We start from the raw sequence: 20,736 nt of genomic DNA, 5'->3' as shown, positions 1-20,736 counted from the left end.
TCCATATTCGATTTATTTATTAAATCCTTTCTAACAACAAAATACAAAGTTATTTGACATATTACAATTTCTGAATAAATGTCTTAACATTTTATCTCTTACAAGATAAATAAATAATACAAACGAGGGGAACACAGATGCCAACAACCAGGCCCCAGTTTCTCGAAATCACTCAATTTCTCACTCTACTGAGTACACTATTTAAATCCTGTGTAAAGCAGAATTAGACAGACATTCTAGTTCTTTCAAATACCGATCAACAGTCATCTAAGCAGATTATCATTGGAAACACTTGTTTACAAACAGCCTTGTGTAAATACATTTCATAGTTGTGTGTAAAAAGTTTTTTACATGACATGAACGACGATCACACCAGTTCACGACCACACCAGTTCACGACCACACCAGTTCGAACAGACCTGATATCGAGAATATAGCAATTCCTCATCATTATTCATCGAAAAACAACCATTTAAAAAATAGTATTGTAAAACAAATAAAATTTAATCAAGACTTTTCAAAAGAGGTACAATTTAAAGGTACAAACATATTAAAACAAGAAAACAACAACAACAACACTTCTTTATCGAGCTTAATTCATTTGAAGAAAAAGTGAATAACTGAATAACTGTATTTTGAAATACACTAAAATTGCTTTAACTTGACCTGTCGATCACTAGAGAACTGCGGATTGGTCGAAGTCTTGCTCAGACCCATAACAGTTAGGTAAATTTGCCATATATTGGCTTTGTTGTACATAAAAGTTAAGTAAATTTGCCATATTTTGGCTTTGTTGTACATAAAAGTTGGGTAAATTTGCCATATTTTGGCTTTGTTGTACATAAAAGTTGGGTAAATTTGCCATATTTTGGCTTTGTTGTACATAAAAGTTGGGTAAATTTGCCATATATTGGCTTTGTTGTACATAAAAGTTGGGTAAATTTGCCATATATTGGCTTTGTTGTACATAAAAGTTAAGTAAATTTGCCATATTTTGGCTTTGTTGTACATAAAAGTTGGGTAAATTTGCCATATTTTGGCTTTGTTGTACATAAAAGTTGGGTAAATTTGCCATATTTTGGCTTTGTTGTACATAAAAGTTAAGTAAATTTGCCATATTTTGGCTTTGTTGTACATAAAAGTTAAGTAAATTTGCCATATTTTGGCTTTGTTGTACATAAAAGTTGGGTAAATTTGCCATATTTTGGCTTTGTTGTACATAAAAGTTGGGTAAATTTGCCATATATTGGCTTTGTTGTACATAAAAGTTGGGTAAATTTGTGATGTCTGTGCTTTCATGCTTAAAATAAAGATGAAGCTCTGGTATAAATCATTATTTTCATTTTTTTTTAAATAATTCATTTCATTTTGTGAAAAAATTCCTACAAAATTATGTCTCAAAGTGCTTACAAAAACACATGTGAGACACTGAATAAATAATGCAATAAACATAAGTAACAAACATGAATGTATAATACATGTAAAAACACTTATCTTATAAAATATATATTTATGCTCTCTTATAATGGTACCATTTTATATGCTACAGTCAATTCTACAGTATGGCATCAATTCATCTGAACAAAACCTAACTGTTTACAGTTTTCATAATGACATCTTAATCATTCTGTTACCAATTTTTGTAATTTTGTAATTTCATTTGTATTCTCATAACACGTCTTCCAAATAAATGTGAAGTTAAACATTCTTAAACAACTCTCAGAAGTCTAAGCCACGTCATTAATTTTGTAACATATTATTGTTATGCATTGACTTGATCCTATTTGAAAACATTATATGCTTCACTACTTATTTCATAAGTTTTATGTTCTAGTTTTAAACTTGTAATAAATACTGGTTCATAATTTCCATCTGTATTTTTTTCAAAATATGGAGTAAAACATTAAAAAAATCTTGGTATTTAGGAAAATAAAATCTATGCCATATAAGAAAAGAATTTCTCATTAAAAACAACAGCCAACTCCCTTCTAAGACACATGAATGATTTCTGACAAAAAAGAAAACTGACAATATATCACAGGTGACAACAATAATACAAACTCTTTTTCATGACTAGATACAGGCAAACCATCATTTTCAAAATTGATAAAACATAAAAATTGATTAAAACATTGATTTGAATTTAAATACAGTATTTTAAATACCGAATATAGTTAATGAATTATTACACCAGTTTAAAGACTAAAGAGTTGTACAACAATATTTTAAGTGATATGTAGGCAGGCTTCATGTATAAATTATTAACTTCAAGTGTTTTTAAGAACAAGAGCCGTCATAAGACAGCGCACTCAACTACAACGCTTTGACTTAGAAGTGAATAAAATAACAATGTAATATTACCAAGTTTGGTTCTTTATGTCAAACCTAACTAAAATTATTCGATACATTAGGTGATTTTGATGCTGCCTTCCCACCAGCCTTCCCGAACAATGATGCAAGTCATTCAAATAACTTAATTTCCCATTATGAAAGTGTGGTCAAGAATATACAAATATGCTTTTCAAAAGAAATTTAAAAAAAAAATCAAAAAAATCAAGGGCCATAATTTGTATTTAGGGTTAAAATGGAGTTATGTTTCTTGTTCTAATATGGTCGTTAATAATTTTGAATTTCATTAAGAGCATTGAATGAATGGTATAGAAGTTCTTTTTATCAAAATGCCAACTTGCCCTTAACTTTTACTTGCCTAAAACTTTAACCTAAGTCAATCAGGGGCCATAACTTGTATTAAGGATATGGAGTTTTGTAACTTTATTGGGTGATGGTCCTGAACAATTGTGTGAAGTATTAAGTCAATTGAATGAAGAGTATAGAAGTTATTAATTAATATCCCAACCTGCCCTAAAACTTTAACCTAAGTTCCATAGTCAATCAGGGGCCATAATTTGTATAAAAGATAATATAGAGTTATCTAACCTCATTATGTGGTGGCTCTGAACAATTGTGAGGTATGAAGCCAATTGAATGAATGGTATTGGAGTTTTAAGTGAAAATCCCAACTTGCCCTAAAACTTTAACCTGCCCTAAAACTTTAACCTGAGTCAATCAGGGGCCATAACTTGTATTAAGGATAATATGGAGTTATGTACCCTCATTGTGTGATGGTCCTGAACAACTGTGTAAAGTATTAAGTCAATTGAACAAGGGGAATAGAAGTTATTAACAAGCATTTTCAGTGAAAAGATATCCCCCGCCAACGATGGCTTGTTTGTGCTTGATGGCTTGTTTTTCATTGCAGGATGTTGGTTCATATAACATTCAAGTTTCATTAAATTCTAGCAGCTAGTTACTGAGAAATGGCTGCAAACAATGATTTTTTTAATAAATCAAGGGCAATAACTCTAAGGAAAATTGACCAATCCAAAAGAAAAATAGACAGGCATCATCACAGTATGTTGGTTCTTATTTATTCCAAGTGTCATGAAATTCTACCAGCTAGTTGCATAGAAAAGGCTGCAAACATGGATCTTTTAATAAATCAAGGGCAAATAACTCATATAGAAATTACACAATCCAAAATATAAATAAACAGGCATCATCGCAGTATGTTGGTTCATATTTATTTCAAGTTTCAAGAATTTCTACCAACTAGTTACTGAGAAATGGTTGTAAATGAGAGTTTTTCAAAATATCAAGGGCAATAACTCAAGTACAATTGACCAATCCAAAAAAAAAATGAACAGGCATCATCCCAGTATAGTAATTCATATTTATTTTAAGTTTCATGAAATTCTGCCAGCTAGTGACTGAGAAATGGCTGTGAATGTGCATTTTTCAAAAAATCAAGGGCAATAACTCCAAGGACAATTGACCAATCGAATTTTTTTTTGGACGGGCATCATTCCAGTATAGTGGTTCATATTTGTTTTAAGTTTCATGAAATTCTACCTGCTAGTTACTGAGAAAACGCAGGTGACGGACGGACGGACGGACGGAAGGAAAGACGGACGGACGGAAGGAAAGACGGACGGACGGAAGGACAACGCCATTTCAATATCCCCCTCCCTATTTCATAGGCGGGGGATAATAAATGTCCAAACCTGCCCTAAAACTTTAACCTAAGTTCCATTGTCAATCAGGGGCCATAATCTGTGTAAAGAATAATATGGAGTTATTTAACCTCACCATGTGATGGCCCTAAACAACTGTGTGAAGTATTAAGTCAATTGAATGAAAGGTATTGGACTTATAAGTGAAAATCCCAACTTGCCCTAAAACTTAAACAGGACGCCGACGCTGGGGCGAGTAGTATAGCCCACCTTTTCTTCGAATAGTCAAGCTAAAAATTAATAAGCTCGAATTGTTTAATATAATTGGCAAACAAATTTAAAAAAATAACCTAATTATTAAGAACTGCTGGTATGTTCATGAGGTGATATAACGGAACTGCTTGCAAAAATATGATTATTTAAAAAATGGTTTTAAGTTCAAATAACATTATCTGAAGGCAGTTTAGGGAGTTTCTCAAGATCATGAAACATTATCTGAAGGGCAGTTTTAGGAGTTTCTCAAGGTCATGTAACATTATCTGAAGGGCAGTTTTGGGAGTTTCTCATGATCATATAACATTATCTGAAGGGCAGTTTTGGGAGTTTCTCAAGATCATGTAACATTATCTGAAGGGCAGTTTTGCGAGTTTCTCAAGATCATGTAACATTATCTGAAGGGCAGTTTTAGGAGTTTCTCAAGATCATGTACAATTATCTGAAGGGGAGTTCTCAAGATCATGTAACATTATCTGAAGGGCAGTTTTGGGAGTTTCTCAAGATCATGTAACATTATCTGAAGGCAGTTTTGTGAGTTTCTCAAGATCCTGTAACATTATCTAAAGGGCATTTTTGGGAGTTTCTCAAGATCCTGTAACATTATCTGAAGGCAGTTTTGTGAGTTTCTCAAGATCATGTAACATTATCTGAATGGCAGTTTTTGGCGTTTCTTAAGATCATGTTACATTATCTGAAGGCAGTTTTGGGAGTTTCTCATCATGATGCTTCATATGGCTGTAGAGTGTTGCACTCTGTGCGAAGGAGCGCAGGCAGATGTGGCACTGGTACGGTTTCTCCCCGGTGTGCGTGCGCATATGCTGCAGGAGATGGTGCTTCTGTACGAACGTCGAAGAGCACATGGAGCACTGGTAGTCCCGGATCTGGTAGTGGATCTTCATGTGTAGTTTCAACGCCTGGCTGCGACCCAGAGTCTTTCCACAAACATTACATGGGTAGCTCTTCTTCTTTATCTCCTCCGGGTGCTGCTCCTTCAGGTGACTGCTACGATCATCCTCGTTGTCAAACTTGGCCATGCAGATCCTGCAGGAGTACACCCCGCATGAGTAGTAGGAGTTCTCCGCACAGTTTGTCTTGCTCTTCAGGTGACGATTGAGCTTGTTTGTGTTGTAGAAGGAGTGGCCACACTTGTCACAGATTTTACGCTGGGCTGGGGTGTGTGGGTGTTTGCGGAGACGGTGGTCCTGGAGCTGAACCTCGTTCTGGAAGTTCTTCCGGCACATTTTACACCGGTGATCATGACTCCCGTGACGGTCCTCTACGTGCATGCGCAACAGCGCCAGCCGCAGAAACCCTGAAAACATACACAAATAGGTATAAAAGCATATAGCTAGTTTTTTTGAGATGTAGGAATGATTTAAACATTATGCTTCAAACACACCAAAGTGTTAGATATGGATGTTATAAATAGCTTAAAAGCAAGGGAATGATTACAGATCATAGTAGCAGATGTTTTAAACAATATTGTGTTTTGACTTTCACAATCATTCTGTTTCTATGTGAGATAGGATGAGGTTTAGCTTCCTGATGTGATTTTTTAACGATTTTGACTTATTTTTAATGTACCATTCAACCAGCTTCTTCAATGAAACATATTTAGGAGTAATGCATATAAATCATTTATTTAGCTAAGTGACTTTTTGTACCTTTGCCACAGAAGGAACAGAAGTATTTCTGCTCGTTGGTATGGGCCTTCCTCACGTGAAAGTTCAGCTCACTCTTCCGCTTGAATGCCCTGTCACAGTCCTGACAGGAAAATACGATCATGATGAAGTCTGAGGACCTATCACAAGCCAATTATTTCAAACCTATATCTGCACTCTTCAGTGTTGCATTTGGGGAGTGCTCATCGAAATTTCTTTAACAAGCCGTTTCATGACTGCTAAGTAATCATACTTGATAATCATAAGTAAATTTTGTCTATAAATAATTTTAAATCAACATGAAAAGGTATGGCTAAAAAGGGAATAATTGTTTGTTTACCAGTATTAAAGTATGATATTATTTCCAGTCATATTTTGACAAGTGGCAGAGCCACAGTGAGTTGTAAATTATATCTCACCTATAATTTTCTACAAACTTCTGTAAATCATTTGTCAAAACAATGCACATGTAAACATACTAAACAACGATGATATAATAAATAATCTGTATGTAACCTTACCGTGCACTTGAATGGTCTCTCACCCGTGTGTACGCGAATGTGTTCTGCAAGGCCTTTACGCTCAGGAAACCTGCGTTCACAGTGCGGGCACGGGAATGGGCGGTAGCCCATGTGCACAGACTTTACGTGTTTGTGTAGGGAACTGTAGTCGTAGAACCTTGGGTTGGTACAAGAATGATCAGAAATCAATCACAACATTATTGATGCTGACAATTCAATTTAAATCAAACATCACAGTGTTTTTTTCATTATAAAAGAACAGGAATGAATACTGTATTTGGCCAGTGTGAAGTTGAAAGATACTCCACAGGTAATTATAAAATACATCATACTGGTAATACTGATTATCATAGCATAAAATAAAAGATCACACAATGTAAATTATCTTCCAACTTAAAAGCCTTATATATATATATTTCAATTAATTTATATATCTAGTCACAAACCTCTATGATCCCAAGATGGATAACTTAAGTACATTTATGTACAATGCTCTACATGTTCACTAATAATTCCATTAAAGAATCCCAGATAGAAAATACTATTAGTACAGATAAATATATATATATATAGTAATATATGCTAACATCCAATTAGTACTTAATTATTGACATACTTGCGATCACAGACATTACATGTTGCTGTGTATTCCTTGCGTCCCTCGTGCACATCCATATGGGTGGTCAGTGATGCTTGTGTTGTGAATGACTTGCTACACAGTCCGCATGTAAAGGTCCCTTTGTGAAGGTGCATGTGCTTCTTCATGGCAATCTTTGACAGGAAAACCTTGCCACATACCTCACATATACTCGTCTCTATGTTGCTTTTATCCTTTATTTTCTTCTTTAGCACAATATCTACAACATGCTTTGTTTCTCCATCTTTTTCACCCTTGTCATTGGTCTTAATTGTCTTTATTACCACCCGTTTTCTTTTCACACCAGTTTTTGCTTTTTCTTTCACCATATACTTAGAGAGACCTTTGTTTGATTTCTTGACCTTTTTAATCCTCATTGTCCACTCTTCATCATTTGTGTCAGCATCTGGTTCTAAAGTGCTATCCTTCTTCGACAGTGTGCAGTTATAATCTTCCACATCTGTGTCACCACCATATTCATTGACCTCATCGGCCAACATTTCTATTTTTTGTTTCACATCATCCTCATCTGGAACAACATTGTCTTGGTCACTAAACCAGTCAACTCTCTCCTCATTGCTTACAACTGCAAGGTCTGTGTCTTTCTCCATATCATCCATCTTCTCAGTCTTTACTATACTTAAATCAATATCTTCAGTAATAGCTTTGCTAGAATCAACACTTTCAGTCGGTGATGATTTTTTAACTTGTTGATAATCTGTGAAATGTTTGGTCATTGTAAAATCAGATTTATGGCTTTGACCCACATCTGTATGAAAACTAGTTTCAAACTGCATGCTTTTAGAGTTGCTAGAACTTGAACTTTCCCTGCCACCAGGCATACAATCATCTATGTCTGTTATAGCTGTAGTAGTTAATGTATGTTGCACTGGTGGTATATCGTACAAGTTCCTGGGAAACAAGGGGAGGTTATTGTGGCGTCCTTGCATTAGAAATGATTCGTTGTTCCTTACAGTGAGGTCCTGGGCCTGGCTGTATTCGGACACAGGGGGGAAGAAGCCGGTACCCAGCTCTTGGACAATATCATCCACCATCTCTTTTTCTGTCTTAGGCTTAGCCCATACCAAGGCTTCAGCAGTTGTCTCTATATGTGTGTTTGTGTGGGCAGTGAGTGCCTTTTTGGTGCTGAAAATGATGGCACAATACTCACACTTGTGTACCTTGCCATGTGGGTTCAAGTCTGGATTGTCAGAGCTGTGTTTCAACTTGTGTCGATTCAGCTCAGATATCCTCCGGAAACCGTCGCCACACTGCTCACATGTGTGCTTTACCTCACCTGTACAGGTTATGATAGTCTGAGTGAAATTTACATCTACATGTACTGGTACATATTTTTTGATACATATTTGGAAACATATTATACAAATGCTTAAGCCGTTTTACAAGATACATATTTGAAAACTATATGTGAATAAAAACATCTAGAACTTACCAATTACTACTTAAATTTAAATTAAGTACCCCAAATAATGCTTAAACAATGAAGGCTTAAGAGCAATGCAATTCCAAGCATTTATGAGTCTCACAAGTGCCTTGAAAAATCTCAGCAAAACCTGTGCAGTTTTTTATGCTCTTGCAATAAATAGTAGTATCAGAAACTATTATTACCCCTGTGAAGGCGTATATGGTGGTTGAGGTCACTGATTCGTTTGTATGACTTAGGGCATTCATTACACTTGAATGGCCGTTCACCGGTGTGTACCCGCTCGTGTTCCTCATATGTCTTTCGGGCGTAGAACGACTGGCTGCAGAACCGGCAGTGGAAGTTCTTGATGCCCATGTGCACTGACAGGGTGTGCTTGTTGAGAGAGCTCTTGTCGTAGAAGTTCTTGCCACACACATTGCAAACCTGATCGCCTTCATAACCATCATGGACTCTGGAGTGGCTCTTCAATGAAGACTCAGAGTTGCACACCTTGTCACATTTCTCACACTTGTAAACTCCAGTGTGTAAGTTTTTATGTCTGTCTAGAGCTCGCAGAGAATGAAGAATTTTCCCACATTCCTCACAAGTGACATCCTGTTTCTCATAATATTTCTTCCCAGTGGGATTTTCTTTTCTCTTTCCTTTGGTTTCCTTTCTTCCAGATCTTTTGCACTTCTTTTTTACATCTTTGTCCTCAGAAACTGGATTATCATATTTTTCATCAACTATGGTACTAGCATCTGAGAGTTCATCATCATCCAAATCACTACCAATATCATCATTTCCAACACCTTTGTCTCTGTTCACAGAATCAGCCTCACTTTTTTTAACATCACCTTTAGATTTGTCATTAATTTTACCAGTATCAGACTTCCCAGCTTTCCCAACATTTTCAGCTTGAGTTTCATTGTCTTCAACCAGAGCTTCAGATGGTAAGGACTGGCCTGAATTTAGAGGCATGTTAATCTTCTTTCCGCTATCTGGTACTGCAATAGCACATGTTTTAGCAGAGGAAATATCTTGAATGGCACTGCTTTGAGTAGCTTGTATGTTACAGTTATCATGCTCCTTGCAAATTGAGTCCTGGTGAAATATATTTGACTGATCAAAAGAAGGCAAAGTATTCAAAGTATTATATTTCTGATTTCCATAACATTGCATTTTGTTTTCTTCCGCAGATGACCAGGTCGGATGTCTTCCAGGGACAGATGGAAAAAGGGGCTGGTTATCTTCCCTTGAGTGTGGCGGGGCAGGAACTCCATGGCGACCCAGAGTGTTGAATGGATCCATGATGTCACAGTCTATCAAGTGATGTTTTAGCAATATGTGAATACCAAGCTGGCAAGTGCTACCAGTTTCTGGAAGTATATAATATAAATTATTCATAATGTACATTTAATTGTGTTTGAATTGTCATCTTTCCTGTGTGAAGAGGAGCATACGAGTTTAGGCCAAAGGAGCCACAGCCCTGAATATCTAGTCAGCAACTGCAATAAAATGGCGAACCTTTTAATCCTGTTTTGTTGTATATGAAACCTGGCTATGCATCATACTGACATTAAGCCATAGTAAAATTAGAATGTAATAAATCAGATAAAAAAATGAGGCATGCAAAATGTAGCACCCTTTTGCCCTCATGAGTACAGTATGTGCCCCCATCTGCCATCTTAGAATTGAATTCATTAGATATAATGTAATACATACATTGTTTACATACTTAAGTTAATAAATCTTGCAGTAAAAACCTATAACTACTTTAATTAAACACATTTCTAATTTTATTGTCAAATTTATCATATTTAAGTTCTTCACAGCCAAATACATTATGCTCTTTTCACACTTAGCAACCTGTCCCTTTTCTGCAGAGTCTTTCTCTTTTTAAAACCTGGCGACAACCCTATAACTATAAGTAAATGATTTGGTGCCCAGGCTTCAGAGTTAAACAGATATCATAATGACAGAGCCCTCACTCTTTTATCATGGAATCTGTTGAGAAGGTCAAAAGTCATACCTACAAGAAAAAGATTAAATGTTACTCATATAAGTACCTTACAATACTGTTAAGTAATCCCAGTTGTCAAAGTGAATCAGTCTTTGTGTGGAGCTCGAACACACAAGCACTGGAACACCAGCACAGCGCTCTACCAACTAAGCTCACCAGGCAGCTGGTTTTTACTCACACACACTACACTTCTCCCCCATTAACCTTTTAGAACAACCTACACACTCTTGCCTTGTACTTCTGACACCTGTAAAGTAAAACTTGGAGAAAAAGAGCACCTTGCGCAGGGCTCAAACCACGACTGCCGAAACACTTGCATGGTGCTCCAAGCAAGGGGATCTGACCATTATTGAGAGCTAATCGGGCAGCTGGTTCTTACCTTAACACACTACAACTGGTGTCTGAAGCAAAGCCTAGTCCATACCAACAGCCGCTTACTTGTTTTGACAACTTTTATTAGGGTGACTCTATGCATCCATAATACACTTCTTCTTTCCATGCCAAATCATAGAGCTAAGATAATCTTGCAGAAAGATAATGCACTAGTCCAAATAATTCTACATTGACAGATTTTGAACTTTTTTATATGGCAAATCCTTCGGGATTTGAGGAATCCTACATATTGAACGTCTATTATATAAGACTAGATAACATACTTGCTTATCTGCCACTATATAACCAAAATGGTGATGAAATGTTTACAGAACTTATTTTAATCCGTGCTTTATGTTTTTGGCTATTTAGAGTAACTGTCGTTTGTTTAATGGACAATACAATGTAATTGTGATGTTACAGTTGAAGAATATATTTTACATTGTAATGAATCGGTCTACTTGTTTGGTAAAGGGAAACATAATGAAAATCCTAATAATAACGGCAAATGTTTAAATGTCCCCCTAAGGAGTATTATTGTGGCTTAAGTAAAGGCAAGAATACCTGGACTAGCTAGTCATTCTAAAATGTTGTTCAGATTTAGTATTTTAATGATATCCAGCATCATCTGGAAAAGTTAATGTGAGAAAATGTAGTGTGTGAGAGTAAGAACAAGTCATTTTATTAGAGCAGCCAGTTAGAGAACCCTACCAGCAGATTGGAGAAATGCAAATATAAGTCCTGTCTACAAAAAAGGCGACAGACAGTTGCAGAGAATCATAGACCTTTGAGCCTAACTACAGTGCTCTGTTAAACTTTAGAACATATCATCTGTGGACATTTACTGAAGCATTTTGAGAAACATCATATTCTGACTAATAGAAATCATGGATTGAGATCTGTTTTTTCAACGATTTAGATCTGTTTTTTCAACAGAAACTCAACTATTAGTAACTATGGATGATCTACTACAATCATTTGATAAAAAGTGCCAAGTAGATAAAGCTATACTTGACTTCTCAAAAGCTTTCGATATTGTCCCACACAACAAACTATTACAGAAATTAGAAAATTATGGTGTCAGAGGAAACCTACTAGTTTGGCACTTGTCATTCTTAAATAAAACAGAATCATGAATGTTATTGTTGAGGGTGAAAAGTCAGTCAGTGTAAAAGTAGACTCCGGCATGCCTCAAGGAACAGTACTCAGTCCTCTGATGTTTTTATGCCATATAAATGATCTACCAGATACAATGAAATTTACAGTTCGTTTATTTGCCGACGATTGCCTTCTCTATAGAACCATCCCCACCACCGAAGATAACCTCGTATTGCAAAATGATTTGAAACAACTTGAAAATTGGGCTAAATCATGGGGAATGCAATGAAATTTAATGCAAAGAAGTTCTACATCCTAAGTGTAAGACAGATTTTTTTTTCTATGTTTGGGACAACATCATACTACAACAAGTAAATACAAATCCATACTTCTTTTGACTTTGTCAGAAGAGCTAACATGGGAAACTCACATCAGTAACATTTGTAGCCACTATAATGCACGTTTAGGGAACTTTTTTAACATTTGGATATTCATTTTGTTCCCTAAATGCCACAAGTCGACTATTCCATATCAATGTAAAATAAATCTTCAACTGTTACTCCACAATACTTAACACTTCACTGTTAAATAAAAGCAAAAAACTTACACTTTAATTATTTTAGCCCAAACCTTTTACTTATTGCACATAAGTTTTTAATGAAACACAAATAATTAGTTTAATTTAGATAAACTTCTGTCAATAAAGCATCGCCATTTTGAAACCATCTAGCAGGTTCCCGTTATCTTTCCGCCCAATATACTTAGCGCTGGGACCTGTCATTCTTGGCCAGGAAAACAACAAGTGGGGTATGGACGCGTAGAGTCGCCAAATAAAAAATCATCAAAGACTCTGAAGCGGCTGTTTATATGGACTATAACTTTTGTAAAAAAGCTAACTCTACTTTGGGCTTTCTGAAGTGAAATTTACGAAACTGTGTGCAAGACTGTAGGAAACTTGCATATATTTCACTCATACGTTCTACACACAAATATGGATCTGTTATATGGGGCCCTTACTATGTCAAGGATAATACTTCTATTGAAAAGATTCAGCGTCATGCTGAAAGATTTATCATGAAAGATTACACTTCAAGAGAAGATGGCTGTGTCACAGACATGCTACAGAGACTCGATCACGACCCACTTTAGACCAGGAGACGCTTGTATTCATGTTCAAAATCATCAGGGGTATGGTGCGGCAATCGACAAATCCAGCTACATAACACTTATTCAAAACAAAAAAAGCATTAAACCAATAAACTGTAGTGACAGTGTTAAAACAGATATAGTAAAAAAGTTTGCAATTCACATTGTTATCTAAACAAACTGGCTATAACAGAACAATACAAACATTCATTTTTTATTAAGGCAGTGCAGGACTGGAACTATTTAGAGGAGAGTGGCGAGCAACAAAATACAGTGGAGAGCTTCAAGGCAGCTCTCACAAGTCATGACTGAATGACCAGGACTTACCACCGACGCCTTATGCCAGAATTGGTCCTGTGTCATATATATACAGACAGATAGGTGCCACTGAGGTGTTCAGACCGTTCTTGCTTCGTGGGTTCAAGCCATACATGTGATAACGTCCCGGACGTCCGGGATTATCCCGGAAATCGTATCTCTGTCACGGAGTCACGGAGGGTGCATGTTTGTCCCGGAAAGTCATAAAAAAAAACGGAAAAAAAAATCTTGGAATCGATTATCTTAATTTTACCAATGTAAGTCAGCTATTTTGCCTGTCCGGGACACTGGTCGTAAAACACAGGACATGTTGACACTAATTCGTTAATTGGTACATGTGTCGTTGAGGTCATCGTCAATCACCCGATAATTGATCTATTGGCCTATTGTTGTGCTTAACGAGTCGGGGAGGGTTCTTGTATACAAATTCATTGTTTTCATATGGATTTGTTTGGTTTTATGAATGATAGCTTTTAATTGATGAATTGATATTTTTCACACATTTAACCGACAAACGAGCATGATGGTAAGTTCAAAGAAAGTGACAAAATGAGTAAAAAAACAAAATTAAAACACGGAAAACATCCCATATTGCATTCAAATTTCAAAGTCGATACATCGTTATACTTTAAATAACTTTAAACAACTTACGCGTCTATAAGGAATTTTAGTGTTTTGAACTGTTTTTTCGAACTATCGTTGTGTATATTGAAATACTTATTACACATAGAAAATCTATTGTATTCATTTTTATTAATTCATGCTGGTATGATTATAAAACGCAATAAAATTGAAATCCTTCAGTCGATGTTCTTGTTCAAACCCACAAATATCACGCCCTGCAGAAACCGCGGGTCTTTCTCCTCACGTGACAGACACGTCGCATGTTCTCAAAAACAGGTGCCTGTGCCTGTAGTTGTTTATTTCCTGTTTTGATGAAACCGAAAGTAGACTGCATATCCTCCTGGTTAGCACTTCATTTAAAGCCTGGGAGAATATCTGGTGGTTTTATTTTTTCAAGAAAATGCAGAAAAAACAAACTTATACGTCTTGGCAGTCAAAATAGGTACATTTTCTTGACGTTAAAAACAACTAAAATAGCCCCAGGTATGCTCTAGAATGCACCACAGACGTTCCCCATTTAAAAAAAATTCAGGGGGGGGCATGCCCCCGGACCCCCTAGTGTACGTTGACATTACGACAAGTGTCCCGGAATCGACCCAAAAAATTATCACATGTATGGTTCAAGCACAACTGGACTCGGTGACAGGAGAACCTAGCTACAATAATGAGCGATCAGGGATACTCTTTTTCATTATTTTGACATTTCTTATGTATTCTTGTTCCGCTGTCATGAGTCTGTCATACTAAAATAAATCTTCAAAAGACTCGCTGACGCCAGTGACGGGCATTTAGGTGGACTACACTACTAGTTTAACTTAAATATTGTTTTAATTGCAAACGTAACACGGCTAGAACATCAGATAAATTAGAAATGATTGTTTTTCTTTGATTATGTGGAGGATAATTATTAACAGTATGAATACCTTTCTGATAGTGTTTTTGTGATACAAAAATAAAAAATATAATAAATGGTAAATTTTGTTATAAGGGAAATAACTCTGACCACAATTTAACCCAAAGAAAAAGTGGTGGTGCTAAATCCCGGTACCCGGTATCGCCCTGTACCCGAAATCACACCATACCGGACTATGTGATACCGGGTTATTATCAGATGATACATATAAATGGCAGCAAGGATAAAAATGTTAAACACATGAAAAGCGGACTAACTGTGTAAAAAACCTGTGCTGTGTAATCAATTAGTAGGACTGATTATTTACCAAAAAAATGGCTCAAGGACTACCAGTATTCCCATCATTCAATGTCACTGAAACAGCAGTGGACAAGAGCGTTACTTTTGCACTACGCTGGTAAAGATGATTATGACATTTTAACAACACTTCCAGACGTCGATGAAACGTTTTGACGCTGCAAAGCAAGCACTAACTCAGTATTTTGCACCCAAGAAAAGTATTGAATTCGAAGTGTACAAGTTTCGACAGGCAAAGCAAGAATCTCAAAAAACTTTGACAGTTTCCACACAAGTCTCAGAAAGCTTGGAGAACACTGCGACTTTGCAAACACAAACAAGGAAATAAGTTCACAAATCATACAAGGCTGTACGTCAAGACTAAGGCGCAAAGCGCTCAGATCAGAAATGTCTTTAGACGAATTAATCAAAGAAGCGCGATCTCTAGAACTATCCGACAAAAACGCAAACGAGATAGAACAATCAACCAACCACAACAACAGTAACAACACCTATCCAATCAGGCAAAAGCAAAAACCAAACCATCGTTAACAACGACAGTCTACCAACACTTACCGTCTGTCGCAACAGAAAACACAACGCTGCAGAAACTGTGGTAAGAAATATCCACACGTGAATGGCCAATGTCCCGCTGCCGGTAAAATATGTAATGTTTACAAGAAACGAAATCATTTTGAGCTTGTTTGTCGTTCAAAACGCAAGCAGTCAAAGCCAGTGCATACAGTAGGTACCGATACATGTTCTGACGGTGAAATTTCGGATAATGATATGAGCAGTAACGAATTAGCGTTTGGATTTGCAATAAATTCAAACAAGACAGTAATATCCTGCAAGCGACCTACAATCAAAGTCAAAGTCGAAGGTCATGCCTTAAAAATGCTCGTAGACACAGGGTCATTGATAAATGTCATTGATGAAAAAGCATACAACTCCATGAAACCGAAGCCAAAATTAAACAAAACGGATACGAAGGTATCACCGATTGTCGTAGCACCGAAACCGAAGAGCAAAAACAATGAAATTCGTATCTGTGTAGACATGCGCTTCCTAACGAAACCATTAAAAGGACTCGACACATTATACGAACAATTGACGATCTAATTGTGGACTTAAATGGTTCAAAAATATTTTCAAAATCAGATTTAATTCATGGATATCATCAACTTGAAATCTCGAAGAAATCACGCATCATAACCACATTCAATACACATGTTGGCATGAGACGTTACAAAAGACTAAACTTTGTATTAACATGTGCATCAGAAGTTTTTCAAAATGCAAAACGAACCTCACTTGAGGGCTTAAAGGTGTACAAAACATCAGCGATGACATAATCGTGCATGGCAATTCGCAGGAGCAACACGACAGTATACTGGCAGCCGCCCTACGACGTCTACAGGAAAAAGACCTCATACTGAACAAATAAACGAACAGAAATGTGAATTCAACCAGAAAACGCTTGAATTCTTCGGCTATATTTTCAGTGAAAATGGATTTTTTGCTGACAAGAAAAGGTTTGAAATAATAAAGAACACACCTGCTCCACAAAACGCATCAGAAGTAAGAAGGTTCCTCACAATGAAAAACTTTGTCTCCAGATTCATACCAAACTACTCAACAACGACAGAACCTTGCGAATGCTCGTGAAGAAAGATGTCAAATTCGTTTGGAAAGAAAGACAACAAAAAGTTAGTGACAATCTAAAATACGATCTAAGTAGTGAAACTGTAATGACATATTTCAATCCAAAACTGAAAACACAAATTGTTGCAAATACAAGCCAAGGCATAGCAGCTATCATGCTGCAAGGAGGGAAAGTAGTTAGCTATGCAAGCAAATCATTGACAGATATCGAGAAAAGGTACTCTCAGACCGAAAAAGAAAACTAACGTATGGGCTATTGAACGATGGCATATATACCCCTTTGACACAAATTCACCATCGTAAAAGACGCAAAAGCGCTTGAACACATATACAAAAACCCGAAGTCCAAGCCGCCAGCCAGATTCGAACGGTGGCGAGTGAAAATACAAGCCTATGATTTTGATGTCATATACAAGCCAGGTGAATCACACATGTAAGACTACCTAAGTAGGCACCCTGATGTCATAAAGACAAAAGAAAGCTGCGCAGGATAAATTGCAGAAGAATACATGTCATTTATTACGTACCATCATGTTCCAAAAGCGATGACGTTGCAGGACATAATCAATGAGACAAGCCGTGACAACGACCTACAACAGGTGATGCCAAACGTGGAAATCAAATTACAAAACCAGTACGGTACTAGATAGACGTGCACGTGTGAAAAATGAACTGACAGTTGTGACGTTCGAAAACGGCGAAGTTCTTTTGCATGGAAATATATTGGTGTTACCTAACAGTTGCAACAGAAGGCTATTTCAATAGCAAACTAAGGACACCCAGGAATAGTTAGGGCAATATATATGCAAAAAGCTACAGAAACATGCTCAGTAGCAAAAAGTTTAAACATAAACCCGGTTTAATGGCACTGGGCAACGCCATAGACATAGAACACAAATTCACAAACAAGAAGCATAGAACAGCACACAACTCTACAAACAGCACAGTGCATAAATACTATATATATAGATATAAATAATTGGTATGTTTATCAAGAATTGTTAGGTACCGCCTTGGAACGGTCAGTAAAATGTAAATTTACTGGGGGTTTAAACCAGTTTATGAGCACAAACCTCACTCTTATCCAACAATTCTTAATAAAGATAAAAAGCAAAAGATAAATCTTATCAAAGTATTCATTAACTTGAGGAAACTTATCAATAAAACAAATAATAATAAAAAACGAAAAGGTAAACCCCAAGAACTTCAATGATTAGAGATCCCAACTCTATCTGCAGACGGAGGGAAACAATTCAGAGCACCTAATGCAAATACTTTTCAAAGATACGATGCAATCATCGTTAGAAACCAAAAACATCACACACAGGTTTAAAACTGTGTGATCATAGAGTTTCATAATAAAAAGCATCATTGTACTAAAATTGGGAACAAATAAAGAAAAACATTATTAAAAATAAAAGCGACTAGTATGCTATTCTCTCCTTCCAAATAATTTGAAAATGTAAAATATTTGAAGAAATTTAAGTCACAGCCAAAACACTCGGAGTCAGTCAACACGTGTCCGCCAAAAACGGTTTTAAAGATAACATGAATTAGCAAATTCTTCATAAAAATTAAAGCACTGAAAGTTTAGTTATGAAAGGATGCTATATTCAACCCAATATTTTGTTTCAGGTATTCATCTTCAAAAACAAGAAGGCAAGTTTTCTTCAAAATATTGCCTGTATATCCACGGTTTAAATAAAATCCAAGTAATTCACTAAGTCTATCTGCCCAACTACCTGCTGAAACATTTTAATTTTACGAATTTTCTTTAAAACATCACCATAAAAATCGGGATGAGCAATACTATCAGCAATGAGCGATTTAAGACTACTATTGTACTTTGATATGAGATTATAATGACCATTAACAAATTATGAAAAAGTTTTCCTTAATTTAAAATATCGGAAACCCTGTTTTAGAAGTTTTTGCGTCATAAGTTTACTGCGAGAGCTGAAACTTTTTACATCTGTACATATTCTAGCCAATCGTATTAACTGTGCAATAAAAAAACATACGATGGTAAAATAGGAACATCACCATCTAAAGAAGGGTAATTAATAATTTTAAAATTAAAATCATCACGTTTATCATAAAAATTGGTGCTCAATATATCTTTTATTTCTAGTTGCAATTCTAAATAGGATGCTTTTAAAACGGATTGCGCGAAAAGCTGTACTTTCCAAAAATGGACAAAATGGTTGAGGACTTGTGTTACACAAGTTGTATTCCCTGTCTCGCAGCAACTGATAAAAACTCCAGGGAACCACTTCAAATGACTGAAATATTAAAACAGGCATGGGATTCAGTGAGTATGGATTTCTGTGGACCATTTCCTGGTGGAAAATCTCTTCTTGTTAACGTTTTGATTGATGACTTTTCAAGATTCCCAATTTTTGAAATAATAACATCTCTTAATCCAAAATCAGTTATTGAGAAGCTTGATAAAATATTCTCAGAATATCGAATACCTGAAGTACTGAGAAATGACAATGGACCGCCTATGAATAGTGCAGACTTTCAAGACTTTTCAAAACAATTTGGTTTCAAACACAGAAAATGACCTCCTATCTGGCCTCAAGCAAACGGAGAATGCGAGCGCTTCATGAAAACATTTGGAAAAGTAATTCGCGCAGCAAAAACTCAAAATGCAGATTGGCGCACAGACATGTATGCATTCGTACGCAACTATAGAGCTACAAAACATGCGACTACAAAATACAGTCCAGCAGAACTATCATTGGAAGACAGATTAGAATAAAATTACCATTTGCACCATCGAAACCTTTAAAGAAAAATGTGCAAGTCAAGGCTCGTAAAAATGACGCAAATCAAAAAGCTAAAATGAAATCGTATGCGGACGCAAAATTGCATGCAAAACCGGAAACATTTAGCGTTGGCGATACTGTACTTGTCAAACAACACAAAACAAAAAGTTCTCCTAACCTTTCGACAGTCGGCCATATACAATTACAAAAATAAACGGTTCGATGATAACAGAAAAAAGAGGAAACAAATCAATCACCCGCAATTCGTCCTTTTTCAACCTGATAAGGCTACACGGCTCCGACAGCGAGGACGACTTCGACGACCGAGACGTTCATCGCGCACTAGAAACGCCCCAGAACGTGTCCAAGACTTTGTGCAAAAATGATTTATAGTGAAAAGGGCATAATAATCAATTTATGGATTTGGATTAGTTTACCAATATGTTTGCTCATATTTTTTATGTTTAAGAAATCGTTTACTATGTTTAAACTTGTGTACATAGCATTTTAAATCATGACATTTTAATGCTAGTGCAAATCTCTTAATATGTAAAAAACAATAAACAGCAAATAAAAATAACATGTTTTGTTTTTTATAAATGTGAGAAAATACCTCATTGAGCTATTAATTTTCCATTATCACATTAACGACTTTAAACAGAGATTCTTGTAACTTGAACCCAAGATGAAATACATCGATACTTCAGTTTTCCTCCCGTTCCGGGTCTGCTTAAGCCTTAAGTAAACTTAATTTTCCTCGTTGAATGTTCATATCTGATTGTTGTTGAGTTTATTTCTTTAAATATTTATTTTAGTCTTGAACTAGCTTCATTCATTACAGGGCAGCTTTTATTAAAACACGAAACTACAACGAAACAATTGCATTATCCTCAGTACTGTTCTGACAAATATGGAACAGCAAAGTAACAAGACCAGCCCACAAAATTAAACTGAGGAAAACAACACATTAACGTTTACGTTCAAATGGCCCGAGTTTTG

The 20,736-nt window shown here is 36.1% G+C and overlaps 1 protein-coding gene across 3 annotated transcripts; it reads right to left on the bottom strand.

The window, feature by feature from the left end:
* LOC128217620 (zinc finger protein 184-like) lies at window positions 1-15,091 on the bottom strand. Of its 3 annotated transcripts, none has more exons than XM_052924885.1 (6): window positions 15,036-15,091; window positions 8,735-9,910; window positions 7,085-8,402; window positions 6,469-6,625; window positions 5,951-6,050; window positions 1-5,598 (listed from the first exon to the last, which is right to left on the bottom strand). In XM_052924885.1, exons 2-6 carry the CDS (start codon window positions 9,840-9,842, stop codon window positions 4,964-4,966), a joined length of 3,318 nt encoding a protein of 1,105 aa, XP_052780845.1. In that variant the 5' UTR covers window positions 9,843-9,910; window positions 15,036-15,091; the 3' UTR covers window positions 1-4,963. The 3 variants fall into 3 exon arrangements, with proteins under 3 accessions (XP_052780845.1, XP_052780844.1, XP_052780846.1); XM_052924884.1 differs by having other exon boundaries at window positions 13,498-15,070; XM_052924886.1 differs by having other exon boundaries at window positions 8,735-9,853; window positions 13,498-15,070.
* Between the last annotated feature and the right edge of the window lie 5,645 nt (window positions 15,092-20,736).

This window comes from Mya arenaria, chromosome 14 (genome assembly GCF_026914265.1).
Source record: "Mya arenaria isolate MELC-2E11 chromosome 14, ASM2691426v1".
Lineage (NCBI taxonomy): Eukaryota > Metazoa > Mollusca > Bivalvia > Myida > Myidae > Mya > Mya arenaria.
This window is presented reverse-complemented; position numbering and strand designations above follow the sequence as displayed.